The sequence below is a fragment of the Trachemys scripta genome, chromosome 11, assembly GCF_013100865.1.
Source record: "Trachemys scripta elegans isolate TJP31775 chromosome 11, CAS_Tse_1.0, whole genome shotgun sequence".
In the NCBI taxonomy this organism is placed as follows: Eukaryota; Metazoa; Chordata; order Testudines; family Emydidae; genus Trachemys; species Trachemys scripta.
This window is the reverse complement of record NC_048308.1, coordinates 9,904,006-9,924,249: the sequence shown is the minus strand read 5'-3', so window position 1 is coordinate 9,924,249 and position 20,244 is coordinate 9,904,006. Positions and strand designations below refer to the sequence as shown.

General features: G+C 42.6%; 1 protein-coding gene across 1 annotated transcript in view; it reads left to right on the top strand.

Moving 5' to 3' along the window:
- The window catches only part of MYLK (myosin light chain kinase), a gene marked incomplete in the record, with an annotated part of 315,646 nt that overhangs the window by 223,674 nt on the left and 71,728 nt on the right, over positions 1 to 20,244 (top strand). The window contains 2 exon segments of the mRNA XM_034786555.1: positions 12,398 to 12,514; positions 13,276 to 13,362. Coding sequence (XP_034642446.1) covers positions 12,398 to 12,514; positions 13,276 to 13,362 — 204 coding nt within the window.

Sequence of the window (20,244 nt, the reverse complement as noted above, 5' to 3'; positions counted from 1 at the left end):
GTTAGTCTCAAAGGTGCCACAGGACCCTCTGTTGCTTTTTACAGATTCAGACTAACACGGCTACCCCTCTGTCTCTTATCTATGTTTCACTGTATAGCTAACTCCCAATAATGAAATTAAATCAGAACCAAAATACCATACCTAGGTGGTCCACCAAGAGCAACAAGTTACTGCACAGTGAGCTGAACACACAAGCAACTTCTGGACTCCTTTATTTTAAGCCAGTGGGAGCTAGAAGTTTTGAAGAGGTAACACTGTCTTCACAGAGGTACCAGGTTGGTGCTCCAATACCACAATGTCAGTAGCTAGATGGCGTGGAAGATGCACCAAGTGCCTGACTTCTTGCATGTACCTGAAATGGTATAATGATTTCATTGACAAGCATCAGCCCTACTTGTCAGCGGGTGTGTCTCACCTTAGTGCAGCACAGGGATGGTGTGTGTGTGTATGTGTGAGAGGGGTTGAAAGGGAGGGAATCCAACCTTGAATAACCCTCATCCTGAGCTGAATCCCTGCTTATGCGGAAAGAAGCCCAGGTGGCAGGGATTCAACTCTGGCCTTGGCTGCAGTTAGTGTTTCATCTCTCCCACCCACCACTCACCCACCACAGCTCAATGCAGAATTACAGCAAACAACCTGATGGTGCAAATCTCTCTTCCAGACAATCATTTTCCTGAATTGCATTGGAGCCGCCTGCTGGGCCCAGTTTTATTGTCACAGTGATCTTTCTGCATGAAGTTGCTTTCTTGCCTGATGGAGGTGGAGTACTAAGAAATAATAATGTTATAAAGGAAATGGGGGTTGTGATGTGGTTGGTCGAGCTAGAAACCAGAACTAACTAGGGCTCCCTATGGTCCGGATTTTCCAGGAGAGTAGTGATGCTGAAGTTGGCCTGTCAGCTACCCTGACTGATGGGTTGTTAAAGCCTCCCAGTGTAATGGGGCTGGTGCAGCAGCACTGAGTTGTGGTGCCACATGGCTGATGTTTTGTCATGAGCTCACAGTAGAGCAAGTTCTTGCCACGGGACTGAAAAGAAAAGTTTATGATGAGAGGAAAAGTACAACATTTAAAGATGGCCACGCTGCAAGGAGTAGGAGCTCTGGCCCAGATTTTTAAGATATTTAGGCATTGGTCTGCTCAGCAGTGCCACACTGAAGAGACTTAGGAGCCTATGACTAAGGCTACGTCTACATTGCCAAACTGTTTGGACTACGAGGATGTGAAGAGCAATACACACCAAAGTGCTGCTCAGTAACTCCCTGTGTGGATGCTGCGGCGTGCACTAAAAGGTTCCTAGTTCAAATTAACGTAGTCCTGCTTGAAGAACTCTGTTAACACGAACAATGAACCTTTTAATTTTCATCTGCAGTACTGTTAGTGGAGTGACAACGCATCATTTAGGTGCATGCTGCTATTCACACCTCCATTGTCTGAACAGTGGGAGCAGTGTAGAGAAGTCCTAAGAATCAAAGTGAATTGGGCACTTAGGAGTCTAAATCCCACTGAAAGGGACTTAGGTTCCTAAGTCAGACATTGCAGTGCTGAGTGGAGTAATATCTAAATACGTCTAAAATCAGGGCTACAGCCTTTATGTTCTAGTAGTAGTAATATTATTAGCTCATTGGTATTATCTTTAACTGGTTTGGCTTTGGGAAGCTACCCCCTGGTAAATTTCAAATCCATATCAGCTGGCTTTGGAGCTGGTGGTGGTGGGGATTAAGTTGTGCCACTGTTTTGCAGTGAAATGCTTCCATGCCCACTGTGAATTAAATAATTAGAGTTTCATGCTCCTCGTTCAAAGCAAGTGCCAATTATTTTATTTATTTTCTTTTTCTGCTAATAAGGGTTTGTAAATATTTGAAGGATGTAAACATCGAGACTGGAGAGGAAATAATTCGCATGCTAAAAGGACATAGAACTAGTAGCTGCAAGGTAGATAGTAAGAAAGGGCAAATTTAGGTTGAATATCAAGAAAGAATTCCTGACAGTGAGCTCTGTTGCCCTATGGGATAATCTCCCAGAGGAAGTGGGGGACCCCACCACATTTTAAATCCAGATTGGATGTAACAGTAGTAAGTGTACAAAGGCAGTGTGGGTCAGTGGACAGGGAACTGGGCTGGTAGTCGAGATACGTGGTTCTGTTCACTGACCTGCTGCGTGGCCTTGGACGTATCATATCATCTCTGTGCGCCTTTATTTCCCCTCGAACCCTTTGTTGGTCTTGCCTAATTAGACTAAACACTTCAAGGCAGAGACTGTCTCTTACTCTGTATAGAGAGGCCTTGATCTCAGTTTGGGCTTCTAGAAGTTGCCAGAATATAAATAACAATAGGAAACAGCCCTGCACTGAGAAGGGGTTAATCTGGGTGACCCAATAAGTCTTTTCCATCTTTAGCTTATACGCATAAAACAGCAACAGACTGGGCCGTTGGCAGGTTAGAACTCTGCATTAGCATGCTGAAGACCCAGGTCCAATCTTTGGGACTGGGAGTCCTGAACAAGCAACCTGCTCCCTCCTGCAGCAAGCCCTTCCACCAATCTACGAGCAGCATTTAATGAGCTCTGCAGATAATCCTGTTCAGCCGTCCTCAGCTAAAAGAAGGTTGATGCAATGTGGAGGAGAGGAATTAATAGCAAAGGGACCTAGCTCACGTTAATGGGCTTAGTTCCTGCAAAGCTATTTTTGAGTGCTAGGGTATCATCTGGCTCTCATTGTATTCAACAGTAAAAATCCTAGTGGAAGCAGGATTGAGCCTATTGTCCAATATTTCTCCCTCTCTTCGGAATGTATACTACCCTTAGATTTGATGGCGACATTTTAGTTGATGGCCGTCAGGAGTAGAAAAGGAGATCTCTGAGAAAGAATACCATAAAATGTATCCCACCGATACTGTAGCTTCATTGCGAAGCTCACAGAAATGGCATGCACCTAGTTAATGAATCAGGATCTAAGGCTGCATTGGAATAACCTACTGCCAGAAGGAGAGAGACCTTTACCTGCCCTTTTGCATAGCACGCACCTGTTCTCGTTGATGTGGGCTGATTGCTCACAAAGCATGCAGCATCAGTGACACATGAACCTGGCACAATGCCACATTTTTGCTCTTCTGAAACCAAATTAAAACACTCCAACATTACTGGAAAGCCAAAGAGGCTGCAGCTTCACTTAAGTTATGTGACCTCCCATGTGGCCAAATTTACCACTGAGGCAAGCACATGGAAAGTAAAGTAACATAGCCACCTGCCATACACCAGTGATTTATTGTTTTAGGAATTGCAGGTTAAAAAGTATGTATCTTACACACACCCAATCTCTTCTGACATCTAGGTTGTACCAGTGATCTGATTGTTACCACCGGAGTGTAACAATCCTTTGGAAGGAACTTCCCCTGCTGTTTGTCCCCTATTTGTAATCAGCCCTTTCCTCTGCTAAACACCCTTCTACTGAAAGGTAGAGGGAGGTACTCCCTCCTTTTTGAAGAGGCTAACCCCATAAGCCCTCCTTAAACCAGGTCATCCCACCCGAAGGCAGGAATAATGGGCCCAACAGTGAAGCTTTGAATCTAGATCCAAACTTCCCCAGACCTTAGAGGGTTGCAAACCAGAACACAAGCTCCAAATCCCATTTCTGATTCTAACGTCTCCAGCAAACAAGAGATAACTGCTCAAGGAAAGCTCTTCAGACCCTGGCCTTCTGTACTTAGACTGTGACAAAGTCATGGACCAACTATTAAATAAGGCTTCCAAAATATTTCTCTAGGTTAAAGTCCATGTTAGCTATAAAAATCCAGAGCCTGGACAGCATAATATTGGACACTATCTCACAATCACAACATACTGTATCTAAGAACACAGGCTCTTCCTTTCATCTCAGCATCAAAACTGTTAACGTCATCACTGATTTTATTTTTCTTATTCAATTTGGGCACCTTCATACTAACTGCCTGTCTCCATGCTGTTAAAGGAACGCTTCCCCAAAGAACAAGCTGCAAGGTTTAGTTTTTTAGGGATGGGTGCATTTGATGCTTGAGGTATAATTTTTATGGGACGGTGAGCTAGGGTCTCCAATTTTTCTTTTACTAACAGATTTGATTGGCTGCTATTTGCATGTGGTGGAGGTCACTGCTGGTTTTCTTTTCATAATTACAGTTTGTGCTTTTAAATGCCGGTCAAAGGTTCAGTTGTCTTAGCACTTGGGATGGGCACCTTTCTTTGTCTATCATAACTTAAAATAAATAAATAACTGATAGAAAAGATACCCAGGAGGTGGAAAATGTTACTCAGGTTAGACATAAGTACATCTGTGTAGTTAAGATACATTTGATTTTAGTTCACGTTAAAGTGTGAGCATGCTCCCTCTTTTTTAGGTGAGTTATTAGGGGGAATTTGAAAGTCAGAGTGGTAGATCCTGGATGGACAGATTTGGAGGCTGGATGGATAGCAGCAGCATGGAACAAAATTACTTTGTCTGTAAACTACTTGGGGGAGGGATTATCTTTTTGTTCTGTGTGTATAGTGCCTAGCACACTGGGATCCCAGTCCTTGACTAGGGTTCCTAAGTGCTACCACAATACTAATAATAACCCCAAGGCACAGAGACTATTATGGGAGAAGGTGATGAAAGGAGCATTGAAGTGGGGTCATTGCTGGAGAGGAGAGATGCAAAATGGGTCTGTGTCACAGCTGGGTGATTTGCCTTTGTAATTAAATTCTGATTTAGTGTATTCTGCAATTTCTCCCTAAGTGCACCGTCACCACTGTGGAATGACCCTGTCTCATTCTCTGGAATGGTTCACAACTGTGAATGCCAACTTCAGGGCAGACTGCCAAAAAGCAGGGCAGAGACCCCAACTGGTGGTATGTTCGATAACTAGATGTCACCAACCCAATAACAAATGTGAACTCCTGAAGCACTATACCAGTCTCACCATGGAGTTACAGACAGTCCCCTTGGGCATTCCAGTCTATCTTGCCTCCCAGGCAAGCTGGACTTAGTGATAGTTGGTTGCTATACATCAAAGAACACAAAAGATTCAGGTTGCTTCCAGTGCCAAGCGACCAGTCACTTACCCCAGTACCAGGTGCACTTCAGATCTCACACTAAAGACAACACTTGTAGCCAATCCTATAGTAAATCCACTAAGGATTTATTAACTAGGAAAAATAAATGAGTTATTTACAGATTAAGGTAGGCAACATATATAAACAAATCAATTTCAGTCTATGGGTCCAAAAGGTGACAGAATTGTAGCAATCTGTCAGCAGCACTGAATGTCTTTGAGGGCTAATCCAGATTGACTCTGAGGATCTCTGCTTCAGTTTCATAGCTCCAGCCCTGTGAGAGTTCAAACAGAGAGAGAGATTTTATTGTCAGCTTTTTTTATTTCCTTCTTCAAGAATTCAAGTTGATAGGACAAGCACTTTTGCATGTAGTCTCTTCGTGGGTGTGCTGGGGCAATTAACAATGTCTCTGAATTGTGATGTCCCACAATGGCCCATTTAGTTTCGCTATGCCTTCTTGATGGTTAGAAGACAGTCCCTCCTGACTGAGTTCACAGTTTCCAAGCAAGCATTTCCTTATAGCTTATGATAAAGCTATTGCAAGTGAGATTAATACATGTAGCAATTTATAAGCATTGTGTAATATCTACACATTAAATACACTGTTATAATTCCAATACCCATCTTAACCATACTAAAACAAAGGTGAAACAGACAGATTTCCAGGAATGAATTTGTCATTGCTCAGCTGAGGCCTAAAGCTTTGACAAGAGCTGGCACTTGGTCTGCCAGCATCACAGACCCTATTCACAACTGGGCATGAAGGGTCATTGTTTCTACTTGGGCCTACATCAGGTGACAACAGTGCAGCTTGGCATTCACCAAGCAAATATGGGGTTGTGCACCAGAATTCCCATTGCTTTGCCCAGAACATAGATCCTTCACTGCTAGTGTTCTTTTCCCATCCCTGGTGCTGAGACAGCATAAACGATTGTTGATCTTGTTAGTAATAATGTCTTTAACAATTTCTTTGTGACTTAACATTGCTTCTAAGCTCTCCTGTCAATCATGCATGTCTGTCTGCTAAACCAGTGCCTGCCATGACTTTTTGGATAAAATCCTTCCTTTGTCAAAACAAACAAAAATTTTGATAGGATAATTCCACACCTGTACACCACAGATTTTACCTCCCTGCAGGTGCATTTTCTTGTGCCTAGCAAATAATTGCATCTGATGCCCTATATGTGTTGTTCAAAACACTACAGTTCCTTTGATATGTCTGACATCTTAGGCCGCAAAATGTGTAACCTCCAGGAACTGACTGGAAACACATCATCATGAACTAGGACACTCCATAAATCTGAACAATCTAGGAAAGGTCAGAAGAAAAGCAGCTGCAGAATCTCAAAAAGACCATGGCACAGCTCTGCTAAATTATCCCAAATGGTCCTTTTATGTATGATTTCCACCCCCATCATATTGTGGTTCCTATTCCTCCAACAAAATAAAACGACCTGGTCTGACCAATGCCTTATACAGAGGTAAAAATCACCTCTTTACTGCTGCCCCCAAGGATCTCCTTAGCCCTTTTTGCCTTAGCATCACACTGGGAGTTCATGTTCAGCCGCTTGTCCACAATGACTCCTAAATCTTTTTCAGCATCGCTACCTTCCAGGGTACAGTCCTCCATTCTGTAGATGGTGGCCTGCATTCCTTGTTCCCAGATGTATAACATAACATTTAGCTGTATTAAAACGCATTTTGTTTGAATGGGCAAGATCGCTTTGTATGACTGACATATCCTCCTCGTTATTTACCACTCTGCCAATCTTGTTGTCATCCACAAATTTTATCGGCAGTGATGATATATTTACTTCCAGAAACTGTTGAATAGTGTCAGGCCTCGTACAAATCCCTGCAGAACCCAACTAGAAACACCCCCACCCTTCATTAACAATTACTTTTTGAGATCTGTCAGCCAGCAATTCTTAATCCATTTAACATGTGCTTTATTGATATTTTATAGAGAGAGCTTTTTAATCAGAATCTCATGTGGTACTGAGTTAAATACCTTACTAAAGTGTAAGTAGATTACAGCTACACAATTACTTTTATCAACCATGCTTATAGTCTCTTCAGAGAATGAAATTACGTTTGTTTGATCAGAACAAGTTTTCATACAACCGTGTTGACTGGTGTTAATTATATTCCTATCCTTTATCAATAGAATCCCCTATCAGTTTTTCCATTATTGTGCCTGGTACTGATGCTAGGCTAACCTGCCCAGAGTTTTACCCAGGTCATCCCACTTGTCCTTTTTGAATATTATCACAGTATTAGCACTCTTCCAGTCTTCTGGAATTTCCCCACTATTCCAATATTTATGAAAAATGAACATACTTATTCCATTGATCTCCTCAGCCAACTCTTTTAGGATTTTGGGTGTAAGTTATCTGGGCATGCTGATTTTAAAATGTTTATCCCGAGTGGATGATATTTAACACCCTCCTTAGTTACTAATGTAAGAACTTCATCATCTGATCTGAGTTTACTCTCCTGGGAGATAAGGAGTCAGGGGTTTCCCTGACTAGAAGTCAGGACAAGGAATTGGACACAAGAGGTGGTGGTTGTTGGTTTGAATACTTCCTTTGTGTTCTGGAGCTTGCTGACTAGAGATTCATGGAAGCAATGCAGCAGCCGGAGGTAGTTTGCTACGTATGCACTATTTTGGTTAAACCACAAAATCCTGAAACAGGCCCAAAACCCCAGAAAGGGGTTTTGTGTTTAAACTTGAACCTCCTGTAAACTGTCTGCTTACATCTTCTTTAACCGTGTCACTGCACTACTGCAAAGGTCCCAGTGGTAGTCCCTGAAAATGTCTCATCCAAACCATTTGTATGAGCTCTATTGCATGTGCACTATCCTCAGTGGCAGTATTCTCCATAGTGCTGATGTGCGAGCTGTAGGGTTTGTCGTCAATTGGCTGATTACTGCAAACAGATCTGAGCAGGACAAAATTCACTGTGAAGTTGTTCACTCAGCAGGGATTTGTGAGGTGCCAAGATTCAAAATACCCAGCTGGAATCACCAGGCTGAGCTTTCTCAGAACTATGAGAAAATACTCTCTGTGCAGGAGGTCAGGAAGGGCTTTTGCAGAGGAAATACCAAATACTTCATTGGAAGACATTTGGCCTCCTAGCCCAGGGAATGGAATATAGCCCTCGATCACTGAACACAGGCCTTTTGGAAAGTTTTGGGTTTTATTGTTTGTTTGTGTTTTTGTCCCTGTTGAACCCAATCAGATTTTTTTTGTTTTTGTAGTTAAGGCTTGTAGCGAGGCGACGACTCACCGGCGTGGCACCTCCTGCTGGTTGTCTTGGGAATTCGCTCTTTTCCAGCATCTGGAGCACCCGCTGCAGGCCGGTGTCTCGCCTGCCGCTGACCTAGTGTCCCTCCCAGACCCCGGTGCCCTTTACCTTGGGGTCTGCCCCAGCAGTACCCCCACACTCTGGGTCTCCCCTCTCAGGGGAACCCCCAGCCCTCTAAACCCACCTTGCCTCAGTTTCTACTGCCAGTCAACATCTAGCCCTGCTCACTGGAGCAGACTGCAGTCTGTAATGGCCACTCATCATTGGCAAGGGGTTCGGACCAGCTGCCTCTGCCTAAGCCTGGGCTGCAGCCTCTGCAACCCCAGTACCTGTTTTGGCCTTTTTCCAGTGCCTGAAGCCGGGGGATTTGCCCAGCTGGAGCTCCCCAGCTCTCTTGCCTTTCCCCAGCCCTGCTCTGTTCCCTGTACCCCAAGCTCCCAGGCAGCCAAGTCCTTCTCCCTCCAAGGCCGGAGAGAGACTCCTCCAGCTCCTGGCCCCCAGCCCTCTTATAAGGGCCAGCTGGGCCCTGATTGTGCTGGCCTCAGCTGTGGCTGCTTTCCCTCAGCCTCGCTTGGCTGCTTTTAACGTTTTTCTAGCCACAGCCCTCTCCAGGGCTGCTTTCAACCCCTGTTCTGCAGGTGTGGGGCAGCCACCCCACTACAAGGACATAGAAATATGCAATGTTAAATTCTATAAGCAAAGAGGGCAGACCAAAACCTAGACATTAAATGAGAAAATATTTTCCAGGAGAGTATTTGCAGTATACAATAGGTAACTTAGTTTATAAAAGAAGCAATGAGGTTTAGTGGATGGGGTACTGGACTGGGAGTCAAGATTTGGATTCTGTTCCCAGCTTTGCTACAGACTTGTGTGATCTTGGGCAAGTCACTTCACCTCTCTGTGCATCTCTTTCTCCCCCCACCCTTTACTTGTGGTGTCTAGATTGTAAGCTTTTCAGGGCAAGGGCTATCTCTCATTGTGTTTGTACAGTGCCTGGCACAATTGGACCCCAGTCTTGGTTGGGGCCTGTAGGCATTACTGCCCTACAAATTACAACAGGCAAGGAAACCTCACTTCTATGAGTCAGATCCTTATTCTCACTGGGTAGCCCCTTAATCCATGAGTGATCCTATTGATTCCCATGGGACTACTCAGCTAGCTAATGAGTAAAGGTGGCCCTTTATTACTGCCCCTATGTTAGTACTCTTACTCCATTTATTTGCTGGGCTGTATTAAGTGAAAATTAATGAGCAGGAGACATGACACATGCTAATTAAACAATGAACTTGGACCCTGCTTTGCATTCGGTACATTTAAACAAGCTCTAACCAGAACCCCAGAACTGCTAATAGAAATACAGATGTTTTCAACTAAAATGATGAGCAGTGAAATAGTTAACAATGTTGATGTTTAAATTGACAGCATAGGGGTTTTCAGTCTAGCCCAGCTAAGCTGAATGGAGCAGTTGACACATCTCAGAGCTGTTGAGCAGTTACATGAATGACATAGCAGCTTAATTCAACTCTTGCAGTGGACCCTCAAGCTCATCAGTTATGAATGCTATTGGTACCTATTTATTCAGTTGCTGTGAGACTGAAAGTTGGTGCAACAAAAGCATTTCCTTGTAGCCATACAAGGGCTGGATTTTAAAAGCATTTTAACAAAGATTGTTGTACACCATGTGGCACATTCAGCATTGTTACTAGAAATCCTGAGGATTTGTGTATAGCTATTACTTTAATAATGGGGAATGATCTGTTGGTCAGGGTAGGAACTTTCTAAAAGGATAAATAACATTTATTTTCATATTAACATATTTTCATAAATAACATTGTCCTGTACTGCTAACTGTACTCCGTTTTAATAAGGTGTGTAACAATCCACCATGTATGTGTCTGTTTCCTATGGTGGTTCTGTGAGTTAGTAGGTTATCTTTTTGATGCAAGTTGTAGAACTCTATGAATTATTTAAAATTAGTCTTAATATCCACTCAGACTCTATCTATAAATTACAAAAGACTACCTTGAACATTGTATGTCATTGCAAGCAGCCTGTAAGAGCATTTTTTAATGCTTCTCCTCCATTTGCTGTTCATGCTGCATTTTGAGTTCAAACCTGATTCTTGAGATAAGTCGTGGGGGAAGACACGCATTTCTTTTCCTGTGACTGGCAGAGCCTATATACTATGTGACTAAGAGGGCCAGCCTTGCTCAGCAGAAATAATTTTCATTTTGTTCCTTGGAGAGCCGGGGACGGGGGGGAATTGAATTTTAGTCCATTTCTCCAATCTAGCTGAGAGTCAACAACAACAAAAAAATCATTGTGGTCCTACTCATGCTTGCCTCACAAAGCAATTGCATTGAGAACAGTCTCATTACATTTCATTTTGCTTCACATCATGACATACCCTTTTAAAAAGGGAGATTTTCTCTATACGAAGAGTTCAGTTGTTGCATCAGAGCTGAAGCTAAATCTTTGGGTATCCCTGGGGGAAATCTGTAATCTTCTCTGATATTCCTGTCACAGGGTGAGTTGATCGCTTTTAAGGGAGTTTGGGCACAGTTTCACCTGTGATTGGTTTCCTTCTCAGATCATGAGACTCATGAGATAGGGATGTGTGTGACCAAGAGGCAGGCCTGCTGGGAGCTGAGAAGTAGTCTGTACTTAACCCAGGGTACATCTACACTACAGGGGGGAGTCGATTTAAGATACGCAAATTCAGCTACGTGAATAGCGTAGCTGAATTCGACGTATCGCAGCCGACTTACCCCGTTGTGAGGATGGCGGCAAAATCGACTTCTGCGGCTTTCTGTCGGCGGCCCTTACTACCACCTCCGCTGGTGGAGTAAGAGCGCCGATTCGGGGATCGATTGTCGCGTCCCGATGGGACGCGATAAATCGATCCCCGAGAGGTCGATTTCTACCCGCCGATTCAGGCGGGTAGTATAGACCTAGCCCCAGAGAAAGAGACCGACCAGTAGGAGGTGCTGGGGAATGGTACAGTAGTCAGAGGGTCCAAGATAGTTGGAGAGGCCTAAGAGGAAGTAGGACATGAGACTCCAGGAATGATAAATAGAGGACAAGTTGGTGTTCACACCTCAACTGCTAGCAGAGGACCTCACCCTCCCTGATTAAACTAACCTCGTTATCTCCAGACTGCTTCTTGCCTGCATATTTATACCTGCCTCTGGAAATTTCCATTACATGCATCTGACGAAGTGGGCATTCACCCATGAAAGCTTATGCTCCAATACATCTGTTAGTCTTAAAGGTGCCACAGGACCCTCTGTTGCTTTTTACGGATCCAGACTAACACGGCTCCCCCTCCGATACTTTGCTACAGCAATACCGTTGATAGTGCTGATGTATGGGCCTTTTTATTTTTTGAGAGCTACCATTACACTTGTTCTTTGAGCCATGCCAACAAAATGAAAGTGACTTTTGCTGTATTATTTTCAAGCTTAGGTACCTATCTTAGGTTACCCGTTTTCACCCTTGGATACTGAGATGAGACCAAACCAAAAACTTGCATCTGATCAATTTGCAGAGGTCCTGTTGTCTGTAGTCTTAGACTGTAAACTCTTTGGGGCAGGGACCATTTCTTTGTTATATGGTTGTACAACACCTAGCACAATCTGGCCCCAATCTCAGGTGGGGCCTTTAGGTGCTGCTGTAATACAAATAATTACTACTAACAAAGGTTTGTATCTGGCTCTCGCATGCATCTCTACCGAAAATCCATTTTAGGTGCCTCAATCCTACTTTGAGAATCCAGAGTAATTTACTTAATTCAGCCTTCATATATAAATTGTTCATCACTCCAGTGAATTTGAAAATTGGCCTCCTAGTTTAATGAAACATATCTTCCAGCGTAGAGACACCAACAGCATTTAAGGAACTGTGATCTCCTACAGAACTCAGTATTGCCAGAACAGTTCAGCCAATCTGTTCCATCACTGCTAACAATACTGTACTTTCAAAATTTGCAAAATGCAATGTCCCTCTGACCTCTCTTTCCTTTGTGTTAGGGTCACTGTGCTCACTCACCATTGGCAAGGCCTTTCCTGAAGATGTGGGCCAGTACAAATGCATAGCTGAGAATGCAGCAGGGAGAGCTGAATGTGCTTGCAAAGTGTTGGTGGATGGTAAGTACTTTCCCTGATAGGGAAACTCCTTCAGTAAAACTTCCTCCCTCTTTCCATACATGCTCTTTCCCAACCTCATCCCTCACTAAATGGCAAAAAATAGCTGCCTGCTTCCTCCGTGCATTCTTTCTGTGACAATTGTAACTTAATCCCCACAACAGACAGCCCAAGCAGAGAACCAGCAGGGAGCTGAGCACTGAGGCTACTTTGGGGTCTAATCCCTCTTTGTTCCTGCTGCCCACTGGGTTTCTAAAATGGTTTTAGAACAGTTGTATAGAGTGTTGCTGGGCCTATGAGGATTTGCCTCTCTAAGCTGTCTGCATTCTGTCAGTTCATGTATAGGCAATCTGAGTTTCTTTGGTTAAAAGTCTCCTTTATGCCCCTCCAGCCTGAGCTGTGCAGAGGGCAGCTCAGACACAACCCCCCTTCTTCTCATTGGTTAAGAAAGGCTGGTCATCCTTGGCAGTGTCCCCTTTAATTGGAGCAGTTAACTGTATCAGCTTTATCGAGTCCTGAGTGCCACTGCTTCTGAACCGCAGAGAGCTCTCCTTCCTTGTTGGTCCCTCTTCTCCTTGGAACTTGGCATTCCCCAGCAACCGTGAGCAGTAAATCCTGTGTAAACAATGTGCAAACCAACAGTTTCCCCCAACTTTGCAGGAAGACCAAAAACAAATTTATGATGAATTAGGAGGATATTTTCCCCTCCCCCTCAATTCTCAAATAAGATGAATATTTTATTATTACTTTTGTTTTAATTTCAGATCCCTCACCTACAAAGACCCCAAAGTCTGCTGAGAAGAAGACCAAAAAGCCAAAGAGCTCGCTTCCCCCTGTACTCGCAACAGAGAGTAAGTGGTGTAGTGATTTAACAACTTCCTTTTCACTGGAATCATGAGTGCTTGAACTTCGGTGGTACTTCCTGTGTACAAGCACAGTAATGAAGGCAGGCAGCTTGTGTTGTTTCTTTAACCCTTCCATGCAGGTCATGCGAATTGAGAGTTTGTGCCTTAGGGAGATTGGAAGTGAGAGGCGACAGTGTTTGACACATCCCACTCAGTTCTCAGTTCCCATCATGATGCAGTAAACTTACCACACAGATTCTTTTCTGACTGCTTTCTAAAAGGAACTAGGAAATTCTCAAGAGGTTTACTATCACTGCAGATTCAAGACACACTATATTTCCTGTATGGAGAAGAGAGGGTACTACAGATGGCCCTGTAACCTGAATAAAATGTCATCTGTACCACAGTCTGCTCAATTTTTCTCCATTTGAGTTGGATTGTGGGATTTGTGCACTTTTTGTTTCAAGCTAATAAGGTTCGGTTTGTTGGCGCATTAATTGCAATGACAGTTGTCACTAGCCATAACCTGGAAAAATTCCTAGTGTATGTCAGTAAGATACACTACATTTCTTTGCAGTAACAACACACGTGCGACTCTGCATATATCAGCAAGGTTAAGGAGAAAAGTGCCAGTGTGGTAATATACAGTATTTTATTTCAAGTGGCACTGCTGCATTTAAAAGGAAGAGTAGCAGAACATATGATGTCTCCCTGAAATGAACCTAAATTGTTTACTATATTAGCTCTTAAAGAAGCTGTAGAGAGAAGATTCTCTTTAAATGGAAAAATTGTGTCGTCTTTAAGATGTTTCCTTGTGTAACGTGTTTCTGATGGAGCCACAAAATAATATAATCATCTGTTTTAAAAAATAGTCTGCTTTTCTGGTAAATGGAGTACTTACAGCTTATTGTAGACTTGTCCAATACAATTTGATTCTGCACTGTAAGTATAGTAATGAACAGCACCTTTTGGATTGTTGATGCATAACAAGGCTGTGTTTACCATGTAACCTCAAAATGTGTTGTCATGATACACACTATGCATGAATCCTAAAAATGTACTCTAAATGCTGCTCCCTGCCTACAGATAGACGTGTTCTTCTTTAAAGGTGACTTGCACATTACACTGTACCTACCAAAACACAACAACTTGAGGATCTTTCCCTTAGTAGTCAATCCTGATCTGGGTGCAAGTTCACATAGCACCATTGCCTTCCATGGAGCTACACTGCTTTACACCAGCTGAGTATCTGACCTTAAAGGGAACAGTAAGTGTTAAGAAGGACAATCAGCTTATACTTTACTTTCAGTAGAAAAGAAATTTACAAGGAATTGGATGTTCAGATCCCTTTGGCAGTTTTGAACATCTCAGCCTTAAGTCTCACGGGGTGTATACTCCTCTTCCTGACATTCCTGTTTATGTTCCTCTGTGGTGACATACTTCTATACAAAACCAGTTCAGGAGCGTTTACCATCTCAGCCGTGAGCTGAAATCCCGCTCAGATAATGTACTAGTAAGAATCATTGCCATCTGAAAGACAATGGACTTAATGGTGTGTGTGTGTGTGTGTGTGTGTGTGTCTTGTTAAAGGATCACTATTACAACTGTGTGTGTCCCTCAAGAATTGCAATAAAGTAAGAGGTCCCCGTCTAAATAGGTCCCAGTCTCTTCCGGGGCATGTTGCCTCCTCAGTCCTAGACTATCAAGATCATATTACAATAGTAGGCTATCTGTACCCTGCCTGCAGCTGTATTTTTGGGTTACCTCTGTGTTGTTTGCATTGTTTGAAGATGGGTTTACTTGCAAGTTTATTGAAAAGTAATTTAAAAAAAAAACCCTCCATTTCAAAGGAAATGTGCTAGTTGGTCCAATTTTATGTGAATGTCTATATCTGAACATAACGAATGTCCCACTAGCTTTGATAAGTGGATCCCTGGCCCAGTGACTATTAATTGTCATTCATACTGGCAGGTAATAGTCATTCATGAAGGCAATGACATTTGATCAGGAAAAGAGAGAGTGAGCATGATGGCATTCACCCAAGAATTCTGAAAGAACTCAAATGTGAAGTTGCAGAACTGTTAACTAAGGTTTGTAACCTGTTCTTTAAATCAGCTTCTGTACCCAATGACTGGAAGTTAGCTAAAGTAACGCAATATTTAAAAAGGGCTCTAGAGGTGATCCTGGCAATTACAGACCGGTAAGTCTAACGTCTGTACCAGGCAAATTAGTCGAAACAATAGTTAAGAATAAAATTGTCCGACGCATAGAAAAACATAAACTGTTGAGCAATAGTCAACATGGTTTCTGTATAGGGAAATCATGTCTTACTAATCTATTAGAATTCTTTTAAGGGATCAAGAAACATGTGGACAAGGGGGATCCAGTGGACATAGTGTACTTAGATTTCCAGAAAACCTTTGACAAGGTCCCTCACCAAAGGCTCTTATGTAAATTAAGCTGCCATGGGATAAAAGGGAAGGTCCTTTCATGGATAGAGCTGGTTAAAAGACAGGGAACAAAGGGTAGGAATTAATGGTAAATTCTCAGAATGGAGAGGGGTAACTAGTGGTGTTCCCCAAGGGTCAGTCCTCGGACCGATCCTATTCAACTTATTCATAAATGATCTGGAGAAAGGGGTAAACAGTGAGGTGGCAAAGTTTGCAGATGATACTAAACTGCTAAAGATAGTTAAGACCAAAGCAGACTGTGAAGAACTTCAAAAAGATCTCACAAAACTAAGTGATTGGGCAACAAAATGGCAAATGAAATTTAATGTGGATAAATGTAAAGTAATGCACATTGGAAAAAATAACCCCAATTATACATACAATATGATGGGGCTAATTTAGCTACAGCAAGTCAAGAAAAAGATCTTGGAGTCATCATGGATAGTTCTCTGAAAATGTCCACGCAGTGTGCAGCAGTTGTCAAAAAAGCAAACAGGATGTTAGGAATCATTAAAAAGGGGATAGAGAATAAGACTGAGAATATATTATTTCCCTTATATAAATCGATGGTACGCCCTCATCTCGAATACTGCGTACAGATGTGGTCTCCTCATCTCAAAAAAAGATATACTGGCACTAGAAAAGGTTCAGAAAAAGGCAACTAAAATGATTAAGGGTTTGGAACGGATCCCATATGAGGAGAGATTAGAGGTTAGGACTCTTCAGCTTGGAAAAGAGGAGACTAAGGGGGGATATGATAGAGGTATACAAAATCATGAGTGATGTGGAGAAACTGGATAAGGAAAAGTTATTTACTTATTCCCATAATACAAGAACTAGGGGTCATCAAATGAAATTAATAGGCAGCAGGTTTAAAACAAATAAAAGGAAGTTCTTCTTCACACAGCGCACAGTCAACTTGTGGAACTCCTTACCTGAGGAGGTTGTGAAGGCTAGGACTATAACAGAGTTTAAAAGAGAACTGGATAAATTCATGGTAGTTAAGTCCATTAATGGCTATTAGCCAAGACGGGTAAGGAATGGTGTCCCTAGCCTCTGTCAGTCAGAGGGTGGAGATGGGTGGCAAGAGAGAGATCACTTGATCATTGCCTGTTAGGTTCACTCCCTCTGGGGCATCTGGCATTGGCCACTGTCGGTAGACAGGATACTGGGCTAGATGGACCTTTGGTCTGACCCAGTATGGCCTTTCTTATGTTCTTACGTTGTACCGTGGTAGTTAGGATACTTGCCTAGGGACACCCAAGTTCACATCCCTGTTCCAATGACTAATTATTTATAAAAAGTGGAAGAGCTTCAACAGGAGAGATTGAGACAGACCCATACCAAAATATCCCATAGCCCAGTGACAAGGATGCTCTCCTGCAGTGTGGGAGCTCAAACTTCAAATTCCTTGGGGACATCAGGCAGAGTGAAGAATTGAACCTGGGTCTCCTACACCCTAGGAGAGCACCCTAACTACTGGGCTAAAGATTGTAAGGGAGGTTCTCCTAACATGGCAGCAGTTGTGGAATTAAAATTACAGTGGTCCAAGATCAAGGACTTGCCTCAATCCCGCCCAGTGTTTCATAAAAAACACCCTGTAGACAAAGCAACCAATGACATTTTTAATGTTGATGATATGCTGTTCCCTCAGAATGCTACCATTGGCCAATGTCAACAGCCACCCTCAACCTCATGCAGCTCATCATTTAGTTTAAAAAGAGAGTGTCATGGGTTCCTTATGCTTCTGGAACAAGAGCCATTTTCTTATTTGGTTTGATTCTTCACTCCCTCTGGCGTTGGTTTGTCACTTACACGTGAACACAATGCTAGCCTGTAAAATACTACCAGATCAGAATAGTGATGTATTACATTCACTCCACACACATGTCAATAAGCACACAAGACCCTGGAGAACAGGAAATTTGCAGAGTTTATGTACAGTTCCTTGCATTGCTGGAGCAGTCATATTGTCAATGGATAATGCATGGGCCACCAGTTGAGAACCCACCAAAAAAGATGTGGACAACCAATTCCCATTACAATTAATGGGAATTGGGCATCCAGATGTCCAATGTGGCTTTGAAAATCTTGGTCTACATCTCCAGTGTTTTATGAACTTTAACTAATCCTCACCCGCCCTATCAGGAAGAATGTTGTCCTCTGTTATGGAGTGGCAAACTGAGGCAGAGAAGTTTAAGACTACCATTTTCAAAGCTGGCTAGTGATTTTTTTGGTACTCAACTCTAATTGTCCTTAAAGGGATGGATTTTCAGAGGGTGAGTACCCAGTATTTTCTAAAATTGAGGCCTCTTTAAAGTTTCCTACGTAGCGTGTCCAAAATAATTAGTTTCTTAAAAAAAAAAAAAAAGCTTCTGTGACTTACCCAAGACCACAAAATGAGCCAATGGCAAAAGGGGGACTTAGAATCCAAGTCTCCTAACTCCCAGGCCTGTGCTCCCTTGGTCCACTATATCACAGTGACTCTCCAGAGTGAGCTGATTTTAAAAATTATGAAAAATAGCTCTTGTCCCAGAGCTGGTGTTCAGGGCTGAACATGTCTGCTCTCTGAAAACATTACCTTTATGAAATACCAAAAGAATCAACCAAAAATAAATGTGTGTTAACAGCTTGAAGCTGTTGCAGCAGGTTTCTGACTGAACCAGGTCTTAACAGTGCAACAACACAACTCCGTTTTAGTGGGAACAAACTGCATGCAGCTCACAATGAGTAATGCAGTGATCCAGACACTGATTCACTCTGAAGTGGTCTTCTAGAATTTAACACCTTCGAAACCAAGGTGTATGAGAAGAATGACACGCTTGTGAGTGTCTTGAAAGAAATGCCTGCTATATTCTGTAGGCATATTTCACTGCACTGCTTTAAGCTAAATATTAAGGAATGGTGACTCTTGTCAGTAGATGAAGTAAATTCCATTAGGTTGTATTGGATTCTCCCATCTCAACTGCACGTATTACATCTCTAACTCCCACTTACATAATACTTGTTGAAGGGATGATTTAACACAGAGATTAATCAGATCAGGTGGAACTTCTCCCTCTGCTCAGTGAAAAATGCATTGTGTCAGAAAAAAATATCTTGGGTGTTGATTTTATTTATTTATTTTGAAAGGAACAGGCCCAGGAACAGGAACTACAGTATTTAAAAGTATTTGGTATCCTGCTGAAATAAATCTTTATTCCTGCTACTACATGAAATCTGTTTGATTTCACGTCAAACAAATGTTATGCTTTCTTTCGCTGACAGTTGTTAATAAAATGTCATCACAACGCTATCCAGAACAAATCCGCTGGAAGGCTCTAGCCTTCTCTTACCAGATCTGATTTCTCAGCATCACTGTTGCATGGATGGAATGCTGAGCAGTGGCATCGTTGGAAGACTATGTCATAAATGTAAATGTGTCAGGGGTCCTTTATCATGTTACATATTTATCTCCAGAGCAGGGGGGATTCAGAGCATTTTAATGACTGTGGAAAAATCAGCAGTCGATGACCAAGTGATTAGTACATAGTTCTGTTAGTTGCTCTTCAATAAAAAAAAACCTTGTCTGAGAATCCAAGTCTGTAGGAGCCATTTTAGGTAAACGTCACATTAAAGAGATAGACTTGACATGTCTGGTTTGGGAGGTATATAATCAAATCATAAAACACTTCAGTTTTTTAACTGTTATCCATTCCTTGTCAAGATGGAATGACAACTTTTGTGAGTTATTACTATAGTGTAAGTACAAACCGTGGCCACTAATACATATTTCTCCCTTATGAAATGAAGTACTTCCACATCCATTTGCTGTGTCACTCTTTCAAGCTCTTTTACCTCTATATCAGATTTGCCCAGTTACAGTCAATGATTCTTTCTTCTTCTTGTGAGGATGGAGAAACTAGCTGCATCTGGGAAATCAGATACCCCTAGGTTAGGACAAAATTATGCAGGAAAAATATCAAACCCGGTATTTTGCTGTTCCAACAGGCAGCAGTGGGAGATCTGTGTGTTTAGGGGATGCAAAATGTGTTAGTAGAGATGTGTGCATCAGAAATGGGTGTAGAATTTTGCCCTAAAGAGCAAATCCCATGGCCTATCCAAGTAACTGGCCCCAGGCACTGTGCAGATACAGCAAGGGGTGGAGAAGAGGACAATTCCCTAAGGGAGTGGGGAGCATTTTAAGGGTCCAAGTAAGTTACTCCAAGCTGCTTCCCTCGCTCCACCCCTTTCCCCAGGATGTTCATGCCCCACCCATTGCATGCTGCCATGTAGAGCATTCCCAAAAGCAGGGCTGTGTTCTGGGCAGTAACTGCAAAGCATTCAGCACCGTATCTTGTACATTGGAATAATCAAGTATCAGAGGGGTAGCCGTGTTAGTCTGAATCTGTAAAAAGCAACAGAGGGTCCTGTGGCACCTTTGAGACTAACAGAAGTA